The sequence below is a fragment of the Panthera leo genome, chromosome D3 (assembly GCF_018350215.1).
Source record: "Panthera leo isolate Ple1 chromosome D3, P.leo_Ple1_pat1.1, whole genome shotgun sequence".
Lineage (NCBI taxonomy): Eukaryota > Metazoa > Chordata > Mammalia > Carnivora > Felidae > Panthera > Panthera leo.
In genome coordinates this window covers 9663902-9684763 of record NC_056690.1, presented here as the reverse complement: position 1 = coordinate 9684763, position 20862 = coordinate 9663902, and the positions used below count along the sequence as shown (strand labels likewise).

Sequence of the window (20862 nt, the reverse complement as noted above, 5' to 3'; positions counted from 1 at the left end):
TTTTGTTTCTTAAATTCCAAATGAGTGAAATCAGGCAGTATTAGTCTTTCTCTGACTGACTTATTTCTCTTAGCATTGTACTCTCTGGCTGTATCCATGTAGTTGGAAATGGCAAGATTTCATTCTTTTTTGTGGCTCAGTAATCCATTGTGTGTCAATGGACACTTGGGGTGCTTCCATAATTTAGCTATTGTAAGTAATGCTGTAATAAACATAGTAGTGCATATATCCTTTTGAATTGGTGATTTTGTATTTGGGTAGATACCCAGTAGCGCGATTCCTGGATCACATGATAGGTGAGGAGGTGGAGAATAAAGAACCCTTGTGCACTGTTGGTGGGAATGCAGGCTGGCGTAGCCACTGTGGAAAACTGTGTGGAGTTTCCTCAGACAATTAAAAATAGCACTTTATCCCCATTTCTAGCTATACCTGTTGTCTGTGAATCTATAGTGCCTCTGATTCAGCTTCTCCTTGGGAGTATACCTACAGGCATCTGCTGGGTTTAGGAAGTCAGTCTGTGAGCTAGGGAGCAGTCAGACTTCTTAGATGGAGTTTAATTGTTCTTCCCATTTCAGTCCCACCAACACTTGGGCTTTCTGGGGCCCTGAATTTCTGCCTTCTAAGGTTCTGTGTCAGGAATAGACTTGCTGCCCCTTGTGTGTGTCAGATTTCTGCCCTGTCCGTCGGTTAGCACTTGACACCTGCCCTTCTGCTGCTTTTTATCTTTGAAATCCTGTTAGTGTTTGTTTGCTGTCTGCTTTTCACATGTTCGTGATCCTTGTGGTTTGATTCTTTGCTGTCACCTTAATAGGATTTTGGCAGTGAGTAGTAAGCCCATGTTTAATAACATGTAATGGGAATGATATATGTTTTTTTAATTCCAAATTTAAAGATTCAAAAACATTAAAATTTTTTTTTAACGTTTATTTTTTGAGAGGCAGAGAGACAGAGTGTGAGCAGGGGAGAGGCAGAGAGAGAGGGAGTCACAGAATGTGAAGCAGGCTCCAGGCTCTGAACTGGTAGCACAGAGTCCAACATGGGGCTCGAACTCACGAACCATGAGATCATGACTTGAGCTGAAGTCCGATGCTTAACCAACTGAGCCACCCAGGTGTCCCTAGAATTAAAGACATTTTAATACAAGGTGTTACCATTGGGAGAAACTGGATGAGAAAGGTACATGGGATCTCTCTGTATTATTTCTTACAACTGCGTGCGAATCCATAATTATGTCAAAATACAACAATTAAAAAGCAATTTAAGGCCACTGATATGACATAACTATTCCTCTCAGTGTGTAACGTTTTAAGAATTTACTCGTATATCAGTTTTGTTTTTGGTACTGTGCTCTTTGCAGTTTCCTAATTAAACTTTTCATTGCCACATTATATAGTATGTTGATATGCTGTAATTTATGAAACCTTTTCGCAATTCTTTTTTTTAATGTTTATTTTTTATTTTTGAGAGAGCAAGAGAGAGTGTGAGCAGGGGAGGGGCAGAGAGAGAGGGGGACAGAGGATCTGAAGTGGACTCTGTGCTGACAACAGAGAGCCCGACGTGGGACTCGAACTGATGAACCATGAGATCACGACCTGAGCTGAGGTTGGACGCTCAACCGACTGAGCCAGCTGGGTGCCTCATTTTCACAATTCTTTTAATCTTTTAGTTAGTATAGTACCTGGTATTGACCAATACTTGTGGCCAGCAGTGAATGAGTGTGCCATTTTTATTGGCATTTTACCAGCATTATGTGCTGTTAGAAATTTTTTTTTGTTTTAGGGGCACCTGGGTGGCTCAGTTGGTTAAGTGTCCGACTTTGGCTCGGGTCATGATCTCATGGTTCGTGGGTTTAAGCCCCGCATTGGGCTCTGTGCTGATAGCTTGGAGCCTGGAGCCTGCTTCAGATTCTGTGTCTCCTCTCTGTCTCACTCTCTCTCTCTCTCTCCCTCTCTCTCTATCTCTCTCTCTCTGCCCCTCCCCACTAGAACTCTGTCTCTCTCTCTCTCTCTCAAAAATAAATAAACATTAAAAGAAAAAAAGAAATTTTTTTTGTTTAATTTTGGTAGATAGAAAATGATCTACTAAAGGGGTTTTAATTTGTACTTTTTCCTTGATGTCTTTTTCTAGACCATTTCAACATTTGTTAATGTTTAATTTGTTAATGCCTACCAGACTAGTTCTGTTTTGAGATCTGTGCTCCTTTTTTTCTACTTTGCAGTTTATTAATCAATTACTTGGAGTTGTTCCTTTGTCGACACCAACAGAGGATAAGTTGGCACTGCCTGCCGACATCAGAGCTCTGCAGCAACATTTATGTGTGGTGCAGCTGACGAGGTTACTTGGCTTGTACCACACTCTGGATAAAAATCAGAAACAGAGTGTGGTCAGAGAATTGATGTTAAGGTACCAGCATGGACTGGAATTTGGTGAGCAGCCTTTCAAAGTGTGCAGTTGTTCCCTGATTTGCTAAGTTTTAGAAGACCTTTTTTTTAATCACCTGGAGCACCTTGTTGTAATGAGTTTGGCAAGGAGGATATTTTGTCAGGTGGGAAGACTGTCCTAATGTAAAGCCTTTCTTAAGTTTGGAGTTCTAAGTGATTATAGTCGTCCATATTCTTCCTGATTGAGCTATCACATTGGGGCTCCTATGAATTACATGGAGTTTATGATAATTGTCACTTTTTCTGCTTTTATAGGCCTTAGTATTTTTAATACATAGACTGAAATTGCACTAAAGGAATGTTGTTAATTGTGAAGTAAAAATGTAGTTTAGAAATAGATGATCTTTAGATTGCTAGATACATGTGATAAAATATAAGTTATTTGACCAGATGACATCAGTATTTCTCTAACTGCATTCTAAATCATTAAGTGAAGTAATGAGCATACTATTACTTTAGTTTTACTGGCCCCTGGCTTCTGGTCTTTTCTTAACCTGAACCCTCCTTCCAAATCTTGCTTCTCTCCCTTTGGGGTCATTTCAGATACCACCTTTGTTCTGGAACGCTTTCTTCTGGTCCAGCTGAGTGTGGCCTTACCTTATTTTGAATCTTTTGATTCATGGCTTATATTTTCTTCTGGTATTTATGCTAATCTTATTACTTTCATTTCCTCTCTTTATCTTACCTCTCCTGTCACTTTCCTGCTTTAAAAAACTCCTTTGGGGCAGTGATAGTTGCACAAATGTTAAAATACAAATATGGGATTTTTTCCCTACAGGGAAATCCTGTTTGAAAACCGAATTGCAGTTTTCAGACTATTACTGTCTCCTTGCTGTCCATGTGCTTATTGATATATGGAGAGAAACAGGTAAGGAACAGTGATTTCAATTTAACTTTATGCTTTGTTTTTATTGATTATAAATCCTGAGACTAATTATGTAATCCAAGAATTTGATTTATGCTTTTAGGTTTTTCTTCCTTGACGTTGTCCAGGGTGCTTCTAAAAGAACCCATCCCTGGGGCGCCTGGGTGGCGCAGTCGGTTAAGCGTCCGACTTCAGCCAGGTCACGATCTCGCGGTCTGTGAGTTCGAGCCCCGCGTCAGGCTCTGGGCTGATGGCTCGGAGCCTGGAGCCTGTTTCAGATTCTGTGTCTCCCTCTCTCTCTGCCCCTCCCCCGTTCATGCTCTGTCTCTCTCTGTCCCAAAAATAAATAAAAAACGTTGAAAAAAAAAATTTAAAAAAAAAAAAAAAAAAAAAAAATAAATAAATAAAAGAACCCATCCCCAGATATACCTCTCTCTCTAATCAGGATAATCTTTTAAATCAATGCATATATGTTCTTATTTTTATTATTTTATTAAAATGTTTATTTTGAGAGAGACACAGCACGAGTGGGGGAGGGGCAGAGAGAGGGAAACCAGCAGAGAATCCCAAGCAGGCTCCATGCTGGTCCAGGCCGGCTCCTGATGTGGGGCTCAAACTTAGGAAACAGTGAGATCATGTCCTGAGTCAAAATCAAGAGTCAGATGCTTAACCGACTGAACCACCCAGTTGCCCGTTTTTATTTAAAAAAATTTTTTTAAATTGAAATATAATTGACACATTAATTTCAAGTGTACAACATAGTGATTCAATAATTTTGTATATCATGCTATAAATGTAGCTACTGTGTGTCCCCATACAGCACTATTACAGTACCATTGCCTGTGTTTTCTATGCTGTGCCTTTCACCCCTGTCCCTATTCATTCCAGGACAGGAAGCCTGTACCTCCCACTCCCTCTTTTTGCCATCCCCCCCGACAACCACCAGTTCTGTGTATTTATGGGTCTGTTTCTGCGTGGTTTGTTTTATGTTTTAGATTCCTAATATAAGTGAAATCATATGGGATTTGTCTTCTCTGACTTATTTAGCATGATACACTCTAGGTCCATCCATGTTGTTGTGAAATGGCAAGATCTCATTCCTTTCTATGGCTGAATAATATTCGTGTGTGTGTGTGTGTGTGTGTGTGTGTGTGTGTGTACACCACATCTTCTTTATCCATTCATCTATTGACGGACACTTGGTTTGCTTCCATACCTTGGCTGTTGTAAATAATGCTGCAGTAAACATGGGGGTGCATATATCCTTTTGAATTGGTGTTTTCATTTTCTTTTGGTAATACCCAGTAGTGGAATTACTGAATTGTGTTATATTTCTGATTATTTAAGGAACCTCCACACTGCTCTCCACAGTGGCTGCACCAACTTATATTCCCACCAACAGGGCACGAGGGGTCCTTTTTCTCCACATCCTTGCCAACACTTGTTATTTCTTGTCTGTCTTTTCTGTTTTTAAACATTTCTAAATATAGTGAATAATGACTGAAGTGCATATTACGAAGTTACAGTAATTAAAATACAGAGAAATTGTTTCAGAGATAGATGTAGCGGCCCATGGAATGGAATAGCCCTTTTTATTCACTTAAAAAATATATATGTAGGAGAATGCACTTTTTTTGGAATAGTTCTAATTAGCCTATTTAAGACAAAAATACAATCTATGTTGAAGGAGGCGTCATGTATCATTGAGCATGAAAAAGATGATTCATTATTTTAGGGCTCACTCCTGACATTTTCTTTTATGAGCAGTTTTTTTGGGGAAAAACTTAGGTACTTGTTGCATATTCACGAGAATAAACTGCACAAGAAACAAAAGGCCCAGGAGACAGGACTGTGCAATATAGATAAAACCTCTGCCCTCGGGGGTCGTTTCGTGGAGCACTTGACTTTAATTCCATCATCCTCCTGCTTAAAATCCTTCAGAGGTACCTGTTTTCCTGGGGATAAAGATCAACCTTTTTAGGGTAGTTTACAGTGCTCTTTATGATCTGGCCTCTGCCTATATCTCCAAATTCTTAGGTTACTTACAGCCTGTATCTACTGTGTTTTGTTTGTTTGTTTGTTGGTTTGTTTGCTACTATTCGTGAACACTGTGGTGTCTCTCTTTGAAATAACTTTCTTACTCTCTTCATCTAACTTTTACTCAAACAGTGCCTCTGACAAGCCTGTCTTGATTTTACCCCCATACCCATTGCGGATTTTATGCCCCTTCTGAACTTTTGCAGGACGTTGTGTGTGCCTCTGTGCTAGCACTTCTTGCACTGTATTGCAGCAGAGATGGGGGTGAATCCTTTTTATCAGACTTGTCATCCAAGGCTCAGAATTGTGAGCGTGCGTAGGGATGTAATAAAACATCATTAATGAACTGACCACTCAGTAATTTGGTCCCTACTCAGATAAGATACCTTTCCCCACTTACCCCTAGCATCCATTCTTGCTCGTAAGAGACTGTGGCTTTGCTAATCTCTTGTTTCTTTGAGCAGCATGTCTGCCCGTATAATAATAGCTAACGTTTGTTGATCATCAGGTACTTGAAAGTGTCGTATATGAATCAGCTCATTTAAACCTCATAATAATACTGTTAAGATTCTTGCAGTTTTATAGATGAGGGAAAGACAGGGCAGAGAGAAAGAAGTTAGGCAAATTTTCCATAATCATACAGTGTAAATACATTGGAAAATTGCCAATATAATAAAGATGCAAGGATTGTTGAAGGTGAAAATGATACTGAAGTGTTCCAATCAGAGGCATAGTCATTGTCTAACGTGGATCTGGCAGAGATTAGAAATCTATGGAAATTTGGTGAGGATGTTGAAAGAGACTGATTTGAATGTGAAAGATTAAGAAGAACACTTGAATACATTGACGCTGTCAAATATTTTGCAGAAAAGCATTTCTTTATGATTCAGCAAAAGTAAAATGTGGAGTTAAGCATGTCATTTTTTCCCCTCCAGTTTTATTGATATGTGATTGGCATACTACTTTGTACTAGCTTAAGATATGTAATGTAATGATTTGATATGTCTACCATGAAATGATTATCACCGTAAATTTAGTGAACGTGGATCACCTCACAGTCACTTGTTTTTCTTTGGAATGAGAACTAGTATCTTCTCGCTTAGCAGCTTTCGAGTATACAGTACGGAATTGTTAACTATAGTCACCATGCTGTACATTATCATATCCCAGAACGTAATATCATTTTGTTATGTTACAACATTTAGTTAGAAAAATTTTGTCCTGGAGCACCTGGCTGGCTCAGTCGGAAGAGCATGCGACTCTTGATCTCGGGGTCATGAGTTCAAGCCCCATGATGGGTGAAAAGATTACTTTAAAAAAAAAAAAAAGAAGGAAAAATTTTGCCTTAAAACTCATCAATCCTTGATGCTCTTTTGATTTGGTGAAGAATTTGTATAAAGCTATAATTACAGCCTAAATTTTACAAAATAAGATAAAAAACGTCTTTATGACATTTGATTTAATAGATGAGAATTAAGCCTTTTTCCCCCTATTTAAAATTTTGTTTCCATCTTAAGGAGATCTTTTTTTAAATGTTTTGTTTTTGGTTTTGGTTTTTGAGAGAGTGCAAGTGGGGAAGGGGTAGCAAGAGAGGGGGACAGAGGATCCGAAGCGGGCTCCACATTGACCGGCTGACAGCAGTGAGCCTGAACATAGGAACGGCAAGATCATGACCTGGGTGGCTCAGTAGGTTAACCATCTGGCTTCGGCTCCGGTCATGATCTTGCAGTTCTTGAGTTCAAGCCCTGCATCGGGCTCTGTGATGACAGCTCAGAACCGGGAGCCTACTTAAGATTCTGTGTCTCCCTCACTCTCTGCCCCTTCTCTACTTGCGCACTCTCTCTCTCTCTCTCTCTCTCTCTCAAAAATAAATATTTAAAAATTTTTGAAAAAAAAAATGATCATGACCTGAGCCTAAGTTGGATGCTCAACCTACTGAGCTACCCAGGTGCCCCAAGGAGATCTTTTTTTAATACTAGTTATCTTTGAATAACTGGAACTTCTTAAAATTATTTATTCCATTATAATTGTCCAGCCGTCTCTTCTACTCACTTCTGAGCTTCTTGAGGGCAGGAACTATCTGTGACCCTTAAATTTAGTGTTGCTCCAGAGTTTAGGTCAGTGAGTGTTAAATTCAATAAAATTATGATTGTGAAGATCATGTAGGAACATCAGAAAACACTTTAAAAGCAAAGCGCAGAACAGAAAATTGGGTGCAGGTTGTGATTACTACCATGTGAAGTAATTCCAGCTCAGTGGCAGTACACTAAGATCATAATGGTAGTTTGCATAGATTATAGGTGTGTATAGTTTGGTTAGGATTATGCATGATATTTATCTAAAGCTCCAATTGTCGATTATATCTTGTTTCTTCTCTCTTAAAAAAAAGGCCTATAGGATATAATTTTTTTTTTTTTTTTTTTTTTTTGGATATAATTTTAAAAGCTCAATTCATGGAGCTTTTACTTTAAATTTTTTTTAAGTTTTATTTTTTTATTTTTATTTTAGAAAGAGCACGAGTGGGAGAGAGGGGCGACGGGGGGGGGGGGAGAGAGAGAGAGAGAGAGAGAGAGAAAGAAAGAAAAAGAAAGAGAACAAAAATCTTAAGCAGGCTTCATGCTCAGCGTAGAGCTGGATGCAGGGCTCGATCCCACAATGGAGCGTCAAGAGTCTGACGCTCAACCGACTGAGCCACCCAGGCACCCCAAGTTTTAGTTTCAGTTTAGGTTTTTGCTGACTATAAAAATAGCTTATACAAATTTTGGAGAACAGTTTATTTTAATCTTCCATTTCCAGCTTCCAAAAGACACTCTGATATTTTGGCATATTTCCTTCTCTCTCTTTCTGTGCATGTTTTACAGACTGAAGATCATTTCTTCACACTAATTTTAACTGTGTGTGTTTTACTGAACGTTAATAAGTATTTATCCTTAATACTAAAAACTCTTCATTAATGTCACATGGCTGCATGATGTTTTCCATGTGTGGGTTTTACTATAACTTATTTCCTCGTTCCCCCATTATTAGTACAGTGAATATTTTTGTATATAAATCTTTATTTCATATTTTCTTTGGTACACAAAACAGAAGTTACTTGGTCTTTAAGACTCTTGATGCATGGAGCCTTTTGAAGGCCAAACAAAAAAAAAATGTGTCATATTAGTCTGATTATTAGTGAACAGTTTTATCCAAGTATCACTTGACATTCAAATAGTAGAGTTACATATGGAAGAAAAATGATGTGTAGTGAGAGCATCTGTCTGGAATCTTATAGAGGAAATCTTGTACCGAGAAGGTTGGTGGACTCTAGTTCTCCTTCAGAGTCTATCTCTTCTCAGCATCTAGGATTCTCGGAGATTCCATAACTTTCTTCATAAGACCTTGCAGCTTAATGTTGGCATCACTTTTGTAGATGCATGATTAAGAACTGTGAGGTAACTGTTGAGAGACTCTATTCAGGGAAATTCCTGATTTTGCTTATAGGTATGTATCTAAAATTTGTTCTCAGACACCTAAACTCATTCTTTAAATAGCTAGGGGAGGTGATACGTCAGTGTTTTGTCTTTTGTTTGTGAGAAACCTCCCTTTGTTGTCAAGCACTGTGGATAATGCTGTTACATTTTGATTCTAGGTGATGAGACTGCTGTGTGGCAGGCCCTGACTTTGCTGGAAGAGGGATTAATCCACAGCCCTTCCAACGCTCAATTCAAATTGCTGCTTGTTCGAATCTACTGTGTACTGGGTGCATTTGAACCAGTGGTGGATCTGTACTCCAGCCTTGATGCTAAGCATATCCAGCATGACACCATTGGGTTGGTAGTATATACTCTGAATACCGAGCAGCCAGCTACACTACGGTGGGGTCCTTCTACATGGAACTTGGACTTTTAGAGTTTAGCAGCAGAGTTGTTTCTGTTATTAAGCTTTTTAGATTAAGCAATCCCCCATTATATGGCCTGTTGCAAAGCAGAAAGATTTTTATATCTTCCAGCATTTTGTGGTAATTTTAAAATTTGCACAATTTAGAGAAGGCAAGAAAGTTTTCCCCAGAGATAGCAAACAACTATATACTTTGAACACTTTTTCTTAGCACACGTTGTCTTGAAGTCTTGACTTCTGCTTTGCATTTGAGATTTACACATGTACTTCATTTGTTGACCTCAGAGATTCTTTTTCTTTAATGAAGGGGTTTTTTTTGTAAAAAAAAATTTTTTTTTACATTTATTCATTTTTGAGAGACAGGCAGAGTGCAAGTGAGGGTGGGGCAGAGAAAGAGAGACACAGAATCTGAAGCAGGCTCCAGGCTCTGAGCTGTCAGTATTGGAGCCTGACGCAGGGCTTGAACTCACAAACCGTGAGAGCACAACCTGAGCCGAAGTCGGACGCCCAACCTACTGAGCCACCCAGGCGCCCGGTTTTTTTGTTTGTTTTAATGTTTGTTTATTTTTGAGAGAAAGGGTAGACAGAGTGTAAATGGGGGAGAGGCAGAGAGAGAGGGAAACATGGAATCTGAAGCAGGCTCCAGGTTCTGAGCTATCAGCACAGAGCCTGATGCGGGGCTCGAACCCACGAACCATGAGATCATGACCTGAGCCGTAGTCGGACCCTTAACCGACCGAGCCACCCAGGTGTCCCTCGGTATTTTTTTTTTTAATGTTTATTTTTGAGAGACAGAAACAGAGCATGAGTTGGGGAGCGGCAGAGAGCAAGGGAGACCCAGAATCCAAAGCAGTCTCTAGGCTCTGAGCTGTCTGCATAGAACACAACATGGGGCTCAAACTCATGGACTGTGAGATGTGACCTGAGCCGAAGTCAGACACTTAACCAATAGAGCCACCCAGGTGCCCCTACCTTAGAGCTTCTTTGAATGTGTATTTTGATTATTCTTTGTGATGAACCAAGGGTATATTTTCTTTATCCCTTGTGTCCCATTAATCATCTGAGTATAAGAAAGCATGGCACAGAACTTTAGGTCTCCCACAAAACTGAATTCACTTTGCTCTTTAAAAAAATTTTTTTGATTCCATGAATTAGATAATTTATATGGCAGGATGTTTTAACTTTTCTGTGTGCCTAGCTATGTCTCTGCTATAGTAATTTGAAATACGGTGTTTGATACTAGAAGTGGGTAAGTATAACATGGTTTTTTTTTTCTTTCCTTCTGACCTAGCTATCTTTTGACCCGATATGCCGAGTCCCTAGGTCAGTATGCTGCTGCATCCCAATCCTGTAACTTCGCGCTCAGGTTTTTCCACTCCAACCAGAAAGATGTAAGTGAAAAATACTTTTTAAAAATATGACCTTGCCCGCTGAATGCACACAATTCAGAGAACATCTTTCCTCGTGTGGTGGGTACACATGTTGAAGTGTGCCATGCATACTTGCCAGTGCCCTTAGGCCATAGCATACTCGCCATGGCTGTTAGGTAGAGGTAAAGAGTTCTTTGTGGTTGCTAGAATGGGTGTGTTTAATAGAATCCATGCACAGGTGCAGTTAAAACTAGGTGTTAACAGACTACAAAGTGGTATTCTTCTTAGATTTGTCTTTTAATTTCTCTTTTTTTAACATTTATTTATTTTGAGAGGGAGAGAGAGAGAGAATCCCAAGCAGACTCCGTGCTATCAGTGCAGCGCCCAACGTGGGGCCCGAACCCACGGACCTGTGAGATCGTGACCTGAGCTGAAATCAAGAGTCAGACACTCAGCCGACTGCACCACCCAGGGCGCCTGTCTTTTAATTCCTTTAAAAAAAAAAAAAAAATTATTTCATGTATTTATTTTATTTTACTTTTTATTTTTTTAAAAGACTGCATCCTTTTTTTAATAAAGATTTTTAAAAATATTTACTTGAGAGAGAAAGAAAAAGAGAGCACAAGTCGGGGAGGGGCAGAGAGAGAGGGGGACAGAGGATCTGAAGCAGACTGTGCTGACAGCAGAGAGCCTGATGCAGGGCTCTAACTCGTGAACCATGAGATCATGACCTGAGCCAATGTTGGATGCTTAACCTACTGAGCCACCCAGACGCCCCTTATTATTTTATTTTTTGAAGTTTATTTATTTATTTTGAGAGACAGAGCGAGCAGGGGAGGGACTGAGAGAGAATATCCCAAGCAGGCTCTATGCTCAGCGTGGAGCCTGATGTGGGGCTTGATCTTTCAACCGGGAGATCATGACTTGAACTGAAATCAAGAGTTGTATGCTTAACTGACTGAGTCACCCAAGCACCCTGTCTGTGAAATTTTTTCTAAGGGTGTAAGACCTAGCCCATAAAGAGTTCATAGCCTGGGATGCCATAGAAGATTCTGCAGTAGCAGCTGCTCTCTGTTACCTTTATTTGTTTCTAAAGTTTATAACCACTGTGCCCTTTGCCAGTAGCCAGTGCACTTGTATTTTCTTAGAATTATGAAATTGACCAATTGAAGGACATTTCAAGAAACTTTTGTCAATAGTATGTTTTTAAAAGTAGCAATAAATAAGGTAGAGCTATGTGCCATAATGAAAGGATGGGATTTGCGCCATATTTTTCACTGCAAGCAGACTTGATCTCCACTTGTCAGTTAAGCAGAAGTTTTATATGGTTTCTAGTCAGTCACCCAGCTGCACAAAACCACCCAGAACATAGGAGAAAGAAGGCACGTCTTGAGGATGGTCATTGCCTGCTTTGTTCTCATGTGCTTCTAAGACTCATCATCTGGAATTTGGCCATGCCAGATATCTACCCATAGCTTTCTGTGTTCACGGTCTAAGAGCAACTAAGGAACTTGACCAGGAAGCCCGTTTTTGGGGGTGGTTCTTGGCAAACAGTCATGAGGATTTTTTTAAATAAAAAACCCTTTCACAACTGTAACAGCTTTGGCTAATCTATCTTCCATTGAATTCTTTAGCTTTGTATTAAATAGAAGGCAGGGCAGAAACATTTCTGAACAATGGAATATAGGTTTATTGTTGTCAGCTTGCAATAATTATGTCCTGACAAGCCTCAGGGCAAGGCCTAGAAGGCTGGTGTAACAAGGGATGGTGAGCTGTGCATCATTTGGCTTTTAAGCTCTATTCCTCTCCCCCAAATGGCATTTTTCCACCACAGTGATTGGTGGTATCTTTGTTCAGACTTCATTTTGTGTCATAGCTCCTAATCAGGAAGAGAGGGAAGTGTAGGCATCAGCATTGGAACATGCTGCTTAGAAGGTGCGGGCCTGGCTTAGAGATCCGAGGGCATCTCTAGGACCTTGGGTTTCTAAAGTATCCTGGCACAGGTAGGCAGTTGAGTTATAAATCTCTGTTTGCACTGTGTATTGAAGTATCTGTGATTGCCCTTTCCCAGTTTTTAAGAAGTTGCATTAACTCAAAAAAAAAAAAAAAAAATCAAAAGGGTTTCTTAAATCTCATTAATCTGGCTGTCATTGCTTATTTCTAAGGAAGATTGACTGATGATGCCTTTTCAAAGTTTTGTTCTCAAATAGCTCTGAGGTGGCAATTGGGGGTGAATAAGGGATTATTCCAAGCCTGGAGGCTGGTTTTACTCCAGTTTAATCATCCAGCATTCAAGAAGCACTATATGATTCATGATTTGGTCAATAATGTACGTTATTTTATACTAATGAAAATTAAGCTTTAGTTTCCCCCCCACAAATACTGTATCTAAAGAGTTGTTTTGAAAAGAAAACACCCACTCCAAAACAACAACTCCAAGTTATTGTTATAGGAAGGGAGATATCCTTAGGAGTGATTTGAGAAGGGTATGTTGTTCTTAGTGACTTTTTTTACCTTTGATGTTTTGCTGATGGTTGTGTGTGGCAGGAGTGACTAATTCATCTGAATATATGTGATGCTGAACCTGATCATTTTATTGATCTGGGACTAAGACTCTCTACTTGGAATTTATTTTTATTACTACTAAGAAGAAAGAACTTACTTAATCATACTAAAGTAGATAATCTTTGGGGGGTCCTAGAGGCAAAAGCAAAAACCAATACAGCAAGTAAAATGCACCCTCAACCTTAATGCCTAGCCTGAGTCCCAAAATAGGGAAATGGAGACTGTGGTGTGGGCTGTTTCCTATAGGACTTGGAGGGTAAGAAAGAGCATGATTGTAGTGTTGTGTTAAACCTAATAGTATTAGAAATATCTCTGGAAAGCTAAAGCTCTGTGTTCTGATTTTTATTCTTGGGAGTTTTTGAGATCCCCAGATGGTTTTTTCTTGGGTGACTGATGTGTTTCAATTCCCAGCTTGCTCTTGAAAGAACACATTTAATCCTTCAATGGAAAATCCAGCGTTCTGCTTTGTAAGGCTTTGTGCTATGAGGTTGAAAGTTAAATTGGGAAAGTCTACACAGGGATTTTCTTTCTGGAAAGGTCATCATTGTTGCTGTCATCTTACTTTGGAGTAGATTTTTACAATATGAGAATTAGAGTCAGATTTTCTTATCTCCAAGAGTTACTTACTTGTTTGTATTTAAAAATAATTTCCCTTGAAAAGTCTAACATAAGTATTCAAGAAGATGATTATTTAGGGTTTGATGTCCATCTATTTTGCTAATTTTTACAGTGACCAGGGTTCATTTCAGGAATCCATATGGGATATAACTAGCCTCATTGGTGCATAAATGAGTAGAAATAGGTACGGACAACATTCTCTGATAGTCAGAAGTTTTTCAAGTGCCTGTGGCTTCCAGTTTTGCCTGCAGTTCCAGTAGGGGTTGTTTTTTCCAATCATAGAACTTCCCCAGGCTCGGTCTTATTGGAAGATGCCCAGGTCCTTTGCTAGCTCTGCAGCGATAACTTTGCTGCAGCATTAAAGGAGGACTGTCTTAAAAACAGAAGCCAGAGAACTACAGTTACTTTCTCAGTTTGTTAAAAGGACTACGTTTCCTTTTTGTTGCCCCTTATTTTTCTTTTTTAAAAGCTATTATCTTTTTTTCAGTAGTGGTAGTCCATGGACCACTCAAATTAAAACACCTCTGTACTTCGTAAACTTGGGTTCTTTTCTTTAATCAGCATATTTTGGAAGTGTAATTGATAAATTTGATTGGAGTCCCCAGAGTCATATTTTTATCCCCATTAACTGCTGGATCATATGTTCCCAAGCAGCTGGTTTTTTCAAGCTGTAAATTCCTATTGCAAGGGCTTCTGGTAAACCTTGCTTTCTCCTAGCCATGAGGCCTTTGGATAGGCATTTGTGTTTAGAGCATCCTGGCCTCTTCTTGATGGGGCATATCACTGTCCTTTAATCAAGCTAGAAGGTACACTTGAGCTTTTTTGGATAGTCCTTCTTTAAACCTGCAGGATCACAAGTAATCTTTTTAATTTTCTTGTGTCCGTCCGTCTTTAATTTCTCCAGATACTGCAGGCAAACAGCTCGCCGAGGTGTCCCATGGGGTTTAAAAGCCGCATCGAATGCAGTTGAATTAGCGCCCGTGGCGCAATCCCGCGGCCTGAAATGAACCCTGCGAGGCTGTGTATCAGAGGGTATGTTGTTGAACTATTGGCCTATTTTCCTACTGGGCAAATTATTCAGTCATAATGGAGATGGGGGCAGAGCTGACTGAGGCTGTGTTTAAAAAGACTGGCTTTTCTAGAAAGGATCTTTGGGGCAGATACCTGCTTTGAGCGTAACATTTTCCATGGCCCAAAAGGGTGCCCTCCTGACTTGTGATCCTGATGGCATAGGCCCACACCCATGAAATGTTCTTTCCTGAGATTTTCTTCTGTTGTGCCAGAATTTCTGTTGAGAGTTCTTTTTCTTGCCTCTGTTCACAACATTTCATCTGTACATATGTATTAATTGAAAATTAAAGTGCACGTGGTGAGTGTTCCCTTCACTTACTTGTTCATGGAATTTTTCAGCATTGGTCTTACGTAGTTTGGATGGATAAGAAACCTGGTTCTTGCAGTCTTTCTGTCCTCATAATGGATTCTGATGAATTTTTATGGGTCCTTTTTTTGTTGTCTTCTATCCTGTTGTAATGCATATATGCCCTATGTTTGTGACATATAGTATTTAGAAATAAACAAAACCAGGGAGTAGCCTGTCTTTTCTGAAGGAGGGTGATTTTTATTTGGGTTGATTGTGGGTGGTTATATTATTCCCGGTGTTTTTGGAACTTTTGTATAAAACAGTTTATCTTAGATGCAGAAAAACATGGAGTAATATCCCTTCCACAATGGCACTAATCAAATTTTTGACTGACGTGGCAACCTCCAGTCCTATTGAATTGAAAGACATAACTGCTAAGAGAAAGTCTCTGGTGGTAGCAGCAGCTGGGTATTATTACAAGTAGTAGTAGTAAAGAACACATATGATTCTGGTATAGGAAAGAAGAAAAATAATGTTTTTAATAGCTGATATTCTACTTGGTGACCTTTAGAGATTAGATTTCATATCTTAATTTTAGTGTGAGTGTTTTGTTTTGCATGACAAGGTTTGCCTTCCTTTGCCTGATATGTGAGATATTTATACCGAGGTGGTATCTTTCCTTCCCAGACCTCAGAATATATTATTCAAGCTTACAAATATGGTGCATTTGAGAAGATCCCAGAATTTATCGCTTTTAGGAACAGGCTGAATAATTCTCTTCATTTTGCACAAGTCCGTACTGAACGGATGTTGTTAGACCTTCTACTTGAAGCAAATATGTAAGTATTGAATAAGAGCTAAAAAGGAACTAAGGGATTAGATCAGATCCTAAGAACCATTGGCTAATGGGTGATATTGGTAGACTTAAGATAAGGAAAAATGGAAAGAAAAAAAGAGAGAGTGAGAGAGAAATTTGGTAGGGACAGAGAAGAAAGGGGAAATAACTCACTGCGTGGCATGGGTAATGATCGGGTGCTGCCGGCACCATTTCATGTTCCGTACAGAAGCCAGCCAGGTGGTGGTCCTCACCCTAGTCCATATAATTTTTAAAAAGTTCCCCTTCCCCTGTGAACATGAGATTTCAGGAATTAATTCTGATCCACTTTATTTTATTTGAGCTTCCAGACCCTTTCTCTTGCTGTGTAGCAGGCCAACATGATATAGGTGGGCTTGGTTCTATGTCACCTTCTGTGAGCTTTTACCTCTTAATAGTAAATCCTTCTACCTCCCTTCCTTCCTGTTTCTTTTCCTTTCTTTCTAGTAAAACAAAGTTGTGGCTAATCTGTTTTCATGGCTGGTTTACTATTGAAATAATACATAAATAAATTTCTATATCACAGATCAACCAGTTTAGCAGAAAGTATAAAATCAATGAATCTTCGGCCAGAAGAAGATGACATTCCATGGGAAGCCTTGCGAGACAACAGAGACTTAAATGTTTTCTTCAGCTGGGATCCAAAAGATAGGTAACTGGAATTTAACCCCAAGCATTTATTTTTGCAGAATTAGGATGAATCTAACAGTTAAAATATATATATGTATATATCTTTTTTACACAAATATAATAACATGGTTATTATGTGGATACGAAGATATAAGTAAGCCAAAGGAGGAAAATGAATCTCATTCCTATGTTGGATTATTGACTAATATAAAAATTAGATTTTCCTTCATAGCATACATAAAAACAGATTCCAGGTGGATCAAAGGTCATGTGCTAAAACGCCTTAGAGAATCTATAAGAAAATATAAAAATATTTTTAAGTGGTTAGGGAAAGCCTTTCTTAGCATTACATCAAACCTGGAAACATAAAGGATCTGATCTCTAAATATTAGCCTTCTATATAGAAATAAATTTGTTAACAAGTTCTAAAGGTATGTGGTAAATTGGTAAATTTCTTCATATATATTAATATCTTTCACATACAAGGAGAAATCTTTTTAAAGTTTTTTTTTTTTTTTAATTTTTTTTGAGAGAGAGTGCAAGCCAGGGAGAGGGAGAGAGGGAGTGAATCTTAAGCAGGCTCCGTATTGAGTGTGGAGCCTGACCTGGGGCTTGACCCCATGACTCTGGGATCATGACCTGAGCTGAAATCAAGAGTCAGGTGCTCAGGTGCCCCTGTCCAATAGTTTAAAAAAAAAAAAAAATCTTTATCACTGTACAGTGCATTTCATTGAACTTGTTAAGTCCAATTTGGGTTTTTTTTTTAATTAAATTTAATTTTACTATTTTTTTAAATTTACATCCAGATTAGTTAGCATGTAGTGTAACAGTGATTTCAGGAGTAGATTCCTTAGTGCTCCTAAAGATACTGAAGCTTCATGAATTTGCGTGGCATCCTTGTGTAGGGGCCGTGCTAATCTTCTCTGCATCGTACCAATTTCAGTGTATGTGCTGCCGAAGCGAGCACAAGTCCAATTTGTTTTTTAGTTATCTTCTTATTGATTTATTAAGAGTTCTCCCGGGGCACCTGGGTGACTCCGTCGGTTGAGGGTCCTACTCCTGATTTTGGCTCAGGTCATGATCCCTGGGTCATGGGGTTGAGCCCCATGTTGGGCTCCACACTGAATATGGAGCCTGCTTGGGATTCTCTCTCCTCTCCCCTTGCACGCTCTCTCTTTCTAAAATTAAAATTAAAAAAAAAAACAAAAACTATTGGGCAAAGATAAAAAAGATTAATACTTGTGGTCAGCAAGGTTGTAGGGAAAATGGTTGTTGTACATTGTCGTGATGGTAAAACTTTATATATAATCTTTCTATAGGGAATTTTAGTGATCTGTATTAAGATTGAAAATTCCAAATGTTCTGCAGGCTGCACAGATCCTGGGCTGAGCCTTTATTAAGCAGATCTAATATTTTTTGATGCCCATGGGCCAGTGGCCCTGGGCTGATCTGTAGCTCCCAGCAGTCCTCAGCCTTCTCCTCTGGCTCTGATGCATCTAGGGACTCTGGCTGTGAGCTAGGGGAAAGATATGGGTCTTAGCATTGGGGGATGCTGCCTGCTCCTGTGCTGAAGGCAAGAATTGTGAACCAGAATCCTGGCAGGAACTATTTTTCACCCTCCCTGGTGGCCACTTTGTTCTCCCATTTCTGATTCCCTGGCTCCACTCTACCCCAAATTAACCTTTTCTTTTGTTGTTTCCATATGACCTTTTTTATACTTGTTCAGGAAAAAAAAAAGATTGAAAATTCCATATCCCATTTAATTCAGCAGATCCACTTCTAGAAAAGTACAACCTAAAGCAGTAAGTGCAAAAGCATGCAGAGTTATGTATATGAGGTAGTTCTCTATACATTTGACCCTTTAACAGTGCAGGGTTGGGGCACTGACCCCTTACACAGTCAAAAATCCATGTGTTAATTTTAACTCCCCAGAAACTTAACTACTAATAGTCTACTATTGACCGAAAGCCTTACCAATAACACAAACAATTGAGCAACACGTATTTTGTATGTCATGTGTATCATATACTATGTTTTTATAATAAAGTAAGCTAGAGAAAGAAAATATAAAGAAAATCATAAGGAGGAGAAAATACATTTACAGTAAATGTATTTTTGCTAGGATTCATAAGATTCCACTTTTGGTTGTCATCACAGCTAAGGTTTATTATAACAGAAGGATACATGACAGGATTAGCAAGGGAAAAAGACACAGAATCTGGAAAACTCCATGCACAGACTTCCAATGCTGTCTCTCTCCTGTGAGGAGACATATCAAGTGTGCTCCTTTCTTTAGCAGTGAAAAATGCAATGATGCATGTGCAGTGTTTCTGCTCAGAGAAGCCCATTTGAGATTTGGTGCCCAAGATTTTTACTAGCTGGTTATGTAGGCACCCTCTGTGTAGTACGTGCCAATATTCCAGACTCCCAGAAGGAAAGTAGGTGTTCACCATAGACCATATGGTTTGTACAAACAGTTTAGGCACAGTGAGCCGCTCTTACCATTTAGGGAATGGTTGGCGTGCCAAGTTCCTAGATACCAGCTACAGGTCAGCCTTGTAAGTTGGCCCTTCTAAAGACAATAACCTCAGGCTTGCTGTGTTAATTCTTTTCTGCAGAAAAGAAAGAAAAAGATACAGTTTGCAAAATAGTATAAATATTGTGAACCCACTTATTTAAAATGTGTTAAATTATATAAATATTTTTAGTTGCAGTTGTATACATAACATCTGTGTTGTAAGAGTCTGAAAGGATGCATACCAAGCTTTTTTTTTTTTTTTTAAATATTTTTATTTATTTTTGAGGGAGTGCAAGCAGGGAGGGGCAGAGAGAGGGGAGGGTGGAAAGGGGGGTGAACAGAGGATCTGAAGCCTGTTCTGTGCTGACAGCACAGAGCCTGATGCAGGGCTGGAACTCACAAACCATGAGATCATGACCTGAACCAAAGTCAGATGCTTAACTGACTGAGCCACCCAGGTGCCCCATACCAAGTTTGTTAATATTGCAGGTGTTTGGTTATCAGGGCACATTTCCCTTTTATTTTTCAGTTTTCTTTCATTTGAATTTCAAATATGTGATACATATTTTGTTGTTATTAGAAGTCTCCCTTAAGGGGAAAAAATGACCTGTTAGGTAGGTTACCGCTCCTATTTTATCGATGCTGAAATGGACACTTGGGTGATTTGGGTTTGTCTGAGATCATTCAGTTAGTAGACAAATGCTGGTAGCGTTCAAAGGCATTGTGATTGATGAATGTGAACTTTGAAAGATGGCAACACATTAACTAAAATGGATGGGTTGGGGATATTTCTTTTTCAGGGATGTTTCTGAAGAACATAAGAAACTTTCCTTGGAGGAGGAGACCATGTGGTTAAGAATCCGTTCCTTAACATTGAGGCTGATCAGTGGACTTCCAAGTCTTAATCATCCTGTGGAGCCAAGGAACTCAGAAAAGACCACTGAAAATGGCGTGTCCTCCCGGATTGATATTTTTCGTTTACTCCTTCAACAGCTGGAGGTGGCTATGGAGACAGGAAAGCGATTTATTGGGAAAGAAATTCAGGTATCAACAGTATTTACCATCAAATCTACAATAATCTATGACTGTCTTTTTAATAAATAGGAATTTGGGTTGGGGGGATAGTAGAGAACAGTACTTTGTTCCAGTATTTATGACACTTGAATTGCAGAGGCTTCCTCACTGTCCAAACTGGATAATGAGGAAAAACAAAATAGCTTCATTTGTGATGGTAAATTTGTAATAGCTATCAACAAATTAATGCAGAGCTTCTGTTTTCACTGTAATGACTTAGTGATTAGTTTGATGATAAGTGGTTTGCAACTTAATCACTGAGATAGACTTTAGTAGTTGTAGTCCCCTGTTTTCTTGTTTTATATAAATTTAGGTGGATTTAATGGACATTACTTTCCCTCCCTTTTTTCCAGTATCCTTTCCTTGGTCCTGTACCCACCAGAATGGGTGGATTCTTCAGTTCTGGCTGTTCTCAGTGTCAGACCAGTTCTTTTTATCTTGTTAGTGATATTTATGAGCTGGACACCAGTGGTTTAGGTAAGTATACATTTTTGCGAGTATTTACTAGGTCTTTGTCATTGAAAACCTAGTAAATGTAACAAAATATTTATAACCTCACATATTTAGACAGATTGGGAGGAGGTGGAATCTATTCTGGAAATATCTGGTTTAATATCCAACAAGGTACATT

At 39.1% G+C, this 20862-nt stretch overlaps 2 protein-coding genes and 1 non-coding gene across 5 annotated transcripts in view; 1 reads left to right on the top strand and 2 right to left on the bottom strand.

The window, feature by feature from the left end:
- The window catches only part of LOC122204271 (60S ribosomal protein L6-like), a 738693-nt gene that overhangs the window by 306397 nt on the left and 411434 nt on the right, over positions 1–20862 (bottom strand). The gene's annotated exons all lie outside the window — the stretch shown is intronic.
- The window catches only part of NAA25 (N-alpha-acetyltransferase 25, NatB auxiliary subunit), a 78123-nt gene that overhangs the window by 37984 nt on the left and 19277 nt on the right, over positions 1–20862 (top strand). For all 3 annotated transcript variants that reach the window (XM_042911733.1, XM_042911732.1, XM_042911734.1), the window contains 8 exons: positions 2219–2426; positions 3220–3309; positions 8975–9155; positions 10514–10613; positions 15823–15974; positions 16536–16661; positions 19958–20201; positions 20585–20708. In XM_042911733.1, coding sequence (XP_042767667.1) covers positions 2219–2426; positions 3220–3309; positions 8975–9155; positions 10514–10613; positions 15823–15974; positions 16536–16661; positions 19958–20201; positions 20585–20708 — 1225 coding nt within the window. The remainder of the gene's footprint in view (positions 1–2218; positions 2427–3219; positions 3310–8974; positions 9156–10513; positions 10614–15822; positions 15975–16535; positions 16662–19957; positions 20202–20584; positions 20709–20862) is intronic.
- LOC122204342 lies at positions 17500–17606 on the bottom strand. The gene has a single exon (XR_006195627.1). It is a non-coding gene; the product is annotated as a U6 spliceosomal RNA (small nuclear RNA).